Source organism: Anoplophora glabripennis, unplaced genomic scaffold (assembly GCF_000390285.2).
Source record: "Anoplophora glabripennis isolate ALB-LARVAE unplaced genomic scaffold, Agla_2.0 scaffold579, whole genome shotgun sequence".
NCBI classification, from domain to species: domain Eukaryota; kingdom Metazoa; phylum Arthropoda; class Insecta; order Coleoptera; family Cerambycidae; genus Anoplophora; species Anoplophora glabripennis.
Window position 1 is genome coordinate 259,101 of NW_019416775.1, and position 5,014 is coordinate 264,114.

Genomic DNA, 5,014 nt, shown 5'->3' on the forward strand with positions numbered 1-5,014 from the left:
TGTACCCTAATAAACAACAACTTATTTATGTTTACAGCCTACTTATCTCACTTGCTAAATTCATTTATTTGGGATAACCTCGGATAATTCAAAGTATAATTTATATGGCTCGTAAATTCCCAGAAAGCAAAATATATTTATTGGGGCAGGTACTAAATGTAATTGTAGCGTACCGCTACAAGAAGATGTCAGAAATGTATCGATGTGGGTGATTCGCATTTTGAACAAATGCTGAAGAAGTGTGCCTACTCAAGATCAAAATATGTGCTAAATTTCAATTAAATATCGCTACAATCACCGGAGTTATCAATAAAAATCATTTTTTAAATTATAATTTCGACACCCTGTATTTTAAAAATGGGACTCCGAAATGAAAAGTGAGTCCCATTATTTCAGTCCAAAGAATATATGGTTAACGGGACCTACTAATTTGTTACACCCTAGTAGGTAATAGGGCACCTGAGCCTGGGAAAATTTCTAGGACCGTGGGAAACTTGAAACTTGTGTTTTTACCTAATTCCCAAAAATTTGGCCTTTGTCGGCAAAGATCAAAGGATGCCGCCGACATGTGTTAATTACAGGTGTGCAGCAGGGCCGGTCCCTAGGGCTTTGCCCCACCCGGGGCCCCCTTTAGGGCTTTGCCCCACCCGGGGCCCCCTTTAGGGCTTCGCCCCACCCGGGGCCCCCTTTAGGGCTTCGCCCCACCCGGGGCCCCCTTTAGGGCTTCGCCCCACCTGGGCCCCCGCGCCACCCAAGGCTCCCGGTGCTCCGCGTAGTAAGGTAAGTAGCCTCAATGCCCGAGTATGTCCCGCGAGGAGCTTCGCACCCGGGCCCCCAACGCGGCCGCGCTTGTAGCCGGGTCTAATAACGTCGTATACGTTTGCGGTGTTCTTGGCGTTATCAGTAGATGTCAGGAGGATTCGTAACCTGCGGTGTTCTTGGCGTTATCAGTAGATGACGTCATTATCGTAACCTGCGGTGTTCGTAACCTGCGGTGTTCTTGGCGTTATCAGTAGATGACGTCATTATCGTAACCTGCGGTGTATAACGGAAATTATTTATTTTGTTTGATATAAGGTTCTAGTTCGAAGGCCCGTCAAAAATAATTAAAGAAAACAACAACAATCTTTTTAATACTTAACGTTTCGTTCCCGATCGCGAACTTTTTCAAAAAATTTATAATTAAACATATTATTTTGTATAGTCAAAGTACTGAAAACCAAAAACATTCAGTTCCATGCAGACATAAAAACGGATTATTTAAAACCAAAACTGCATAGGGGGAATTTTGTTTTTCTTTTACATTTTACATTTCATTTTATTGTTAATGCGCATAAATAATATTAATTTTGAAGATCACGATAATAACGTGTGTGGATGTACTGATATCGAATGATCATTCGAATAGTTCATGATTCAGAAGAAGTTTTGAGATATAGCAATGCGATATTTTTTTGTACTCGAAACTAATAACTTATGATAAAATGTTGTCAGATAAGTATTTTTTGTAATAAACAGGGCTACTTGATTTTAAAGCAATAAAAATTTGTAACCCTTACAATGCTTGTATTATCAAAGATGGTTTAATTTTGCCTAGCAGAAAGCAAAAAAGCAGGGAATATTGAATTTCAACATGAAAGATATTTTTTTATTTGAAATTAATAAAGAATATAATCAAATATAATTTGTCGAGTACGAAGAGGTGTTAGATATTCGATTACGTCACAGACTTGCAGTTTTTACTGGGCTTACAGGCAAATATTTTCAGTCCGGATGGGAATATGGCCATCCAGGAAGTCAAGGATTTGGTTAAGTTCCTTTTATTATTTTTTCTTTTTGATAAAAAATAAAAAAGAGTTTTAAGCTTAGCTAACTTATTTTGTTCATTTAAGTAGTTGAATCCAAGTTGTAGCAAAAGTTAAAGTTCAGACATTTTTTTATATATCTATTTTATCTCATTATATTTTTTTATCTTACCTAGTTTATACCACATTACATATATACCAAATTTGATTGGTCAATTTTGGTCAAAAATATTTATTGGGAAGACTGATTTATTACGCAACTTATTTACTTCTTGTAGTTTTTTGATAAAACCGATAGTTTTATTTAGATGCGTCATCGTTCACTAAAGGGATAATTGCGAAAATTTTGTAAAAATAACGTAGGCGGATGTCTTTACAAATAAATTGTTATTTATCATATTAATAAATTGACACTTTCTGCCAACCAATAATTAGTACCAATTGATTAATTTATTATCAGAATAATTATGGCAAATAATATTTGTATCATGACGAATATGTGTGCCAAATGTTTTTCGAATCCAGAAAAAATAGTAACGCTGCAGTAAGATTATACCACCAAAGATATCCAAACCGACCGATTCCTCATACACAAACATTGGCCTTGGTGGAGAGAAGGCTTCGGGAAACTGGTAAAATTCAGCCCAATCGTGAGGATCCGAACTGTTGAAACTGAGGAAGCTATACTAGAACATCTAGAACAAGACTGTGGTATAAGCACAAGAGAGGTGTCAAGGCAACTGCAAGTTTCTCACAGTCTTGTGTGGAATGTAGCTCATGAAAATCTTTTATACCCTTTTCATCATTAACCCGTGCAAGAATTGGTTTATCTAACCGCGTGGATTTTAGTCAATGGTACATTAATATTTCCGGGCATGACTTAAATTTCCTAATGAATGTACTTTTCACCGATGAAGCAAATTTTCCTAAAGCAGATGCACTAATTCATGGTCTGAAGAAAATACTCATGAAATATTTGTTTCAAGATGTCAACATAATTTCAGTTTAAACGTTTGGATGGGAATTGTAGGTCCTTTTATTCTTCCACACAGACTTGGAGCGGCCGAGTATCTTAGATTTTTGAACGAAAATCTTCCAACATTACTTGAAGATGTGCCCCTCGCTATACGTTAGGTGATGTGGTATATGCACGATGGGGCGCCTGCACATAGTACACTTGCCGTTAGAGAATGGTTAAATTTAAATTACCCGAATCGCTGGATTGGTCGTGATCGTGATGCCCCTGTTTGTTGGCCTGCACATTCGCCCGACCTAACACTTATGGATTTCTTTTTGTGTGGAAGAACTGTTTGTGCGAGTGAGTTATAACTTCAACAGACGTATTAGGTTATGCTTGCACCAAAATGGAAATTATTTGGAGAATATTCTTTAAATTTAACTTTACAATTCTTTTATAAAGTATCAAATAACGTTACAATTTTTAGTAACCCTGAACTGGCAACTGGCATGCTGTTTTTTTTTCGTTTGCAATACTTTGCCGTACAAATGGCGCAAATGTCAAATCTTGAATGAATTTTGGTACACTCTATATAAGCACTCTTAAAGATTTATCTAAAAGATACATAGTGAAGATATTACTGATTAAATATTTTATATATTAAACTTGCCTATGGAATTATAAAAATTGAGAAGATGGGTTTATCTGTGACATTAATATTAACGGTATGTTTCTTACCGTTCATAATCAACGACTCACTACCAACGAATTATGAATATTTCACGTCCGACGGGATCAGCTCTGGTCTGTCAGTGGACCAGCCTTATTTCACCCTCAACGGCAAGAACTTTTCCGTCTACAGCGGGGCCATGCATTATTTTAGAGTCCCCAGGGCTTATTGGAGGGACAGAATGAAGAAAATAAGGGCAGCCGGCCTGAATACCATTGAGACTTACGTGGCATGGAACTTGCACGAACCCTATTCGGGTGTGTACGATTTTGGTGAAGGCGGATCTGAAATGGAAGACTTTCTGCATATTGAGGAACTGTTACAGACGGCGCAGGAAGAGGATCTGTTTGTCATTCTGAGACCAGGACCGTACATCTGCGCTGAGTACAACTATGGGGGGTTCCCAGCTTGGTTGCTACGGGAAAAAACAACCGGATTCAGAACAAACGAAGCCACCTACATAAAATATGTGAGGAGGTAAGTGAAGTTCAATAATAACCTAGCTCTATTTTCCCCATTTGATTCTACTTCTTCTATCTCAAGTTTTCGAATTCTGAGTTTTGATCTAAATAGTACACAGTAGAGCTGGGTCGTTTATTAGTCCAAGCATTATAAAGAAATGCTTACAGAAATTATTATTAATTTAAAATTTAATTTTCTATACGGTCATATTTTTTTTTGTCCAGGTAATAATTTCTGCAAATTTAACATTAATCCGTGACAGAATGCTTGGACTATATGAACGACTCGCACGAATGTGCCGGCACATAATCTTGTGCCGTGAACGAACGACTCGGAACGAAGGAGCTAATCGGTCATACCGGCATTGAGCGAGCACTGCACATTGAAGCACGCAATACTCGATTGTTCCACTCCAGCTCCAGAGTCAGAGGTAAATTAAATACCACGACTCACGATTGGACTACACATGTGTGATTTCTCCAAATAACGTTGACTTATCAGTGATTACGACGACAGAAATACAATTTATACTCGGCGGCCGAAATTATAAAGAGTGACTAATACATGATAAAAACACTATTACCATAATGCGTATAAAATATAAAATTATTTCTATACGGTTCAATATTATTTATCTTTGTGCCGCTCGTTAGAATCTATAATCGTGTATAGACTGAGTTACACCGAACGTCGATCTATATATTATCTCTGTCTTTTGCACTTGGTAGGGAATAGGGAAATGCTTTTTTAGTGGGTGTAAACGGACTTGATTTGCCCGACCTGAGAAACGTCATAGCATAAGCGTAGACGAGGGGTCTAATTCCATGGCTATAATAAATTTATAAATTAAAAAAACACAACTGGGACGTTTTAAAATGCTGTAATAATTAAAATTGATCAAAGTGCCGGTTATAGCAAACCGTAAAAAATATTAGATGTTATGTTTTATTATGTTTTTTCAATATTTTCTATATCTTGTTGCCTTTTACGCAGACACGCCAATGGATTTTCGTTCCCGGCACGCTTCATCCCCCTTACTAGTCCAAAAGCTAGCGATGA

The 5,014-nt window shown here is 37.4% G+C and overlaps 1 protein-coding gene across 1 annotated transcript in view; it reads left to right on the forward strand.

Annotated features, from left to right (window-relative positions):
* Nucleotides 1-3,457: 3,457 nt before the first annotated feature.
* The window catches only part of LOC108910644 (beta-galactosidase-1-like protein 3), a 4,687-nt gene continuing 3,130 nt past the window's right edge, over nt 3,458-5,014 (forward strand). The window contains exon 1 of the mRNA XM_018715333.1: nt 3,458-3,970. Within this exon, the coding sequence (XP_018570849.1) occupies nt 3,459-3,970 (512 nt within the window). The 5' untranslated portion in view covers nt 3,458. The remainder of the gene's footprint in view (nt 3,971-5,014) is intronic.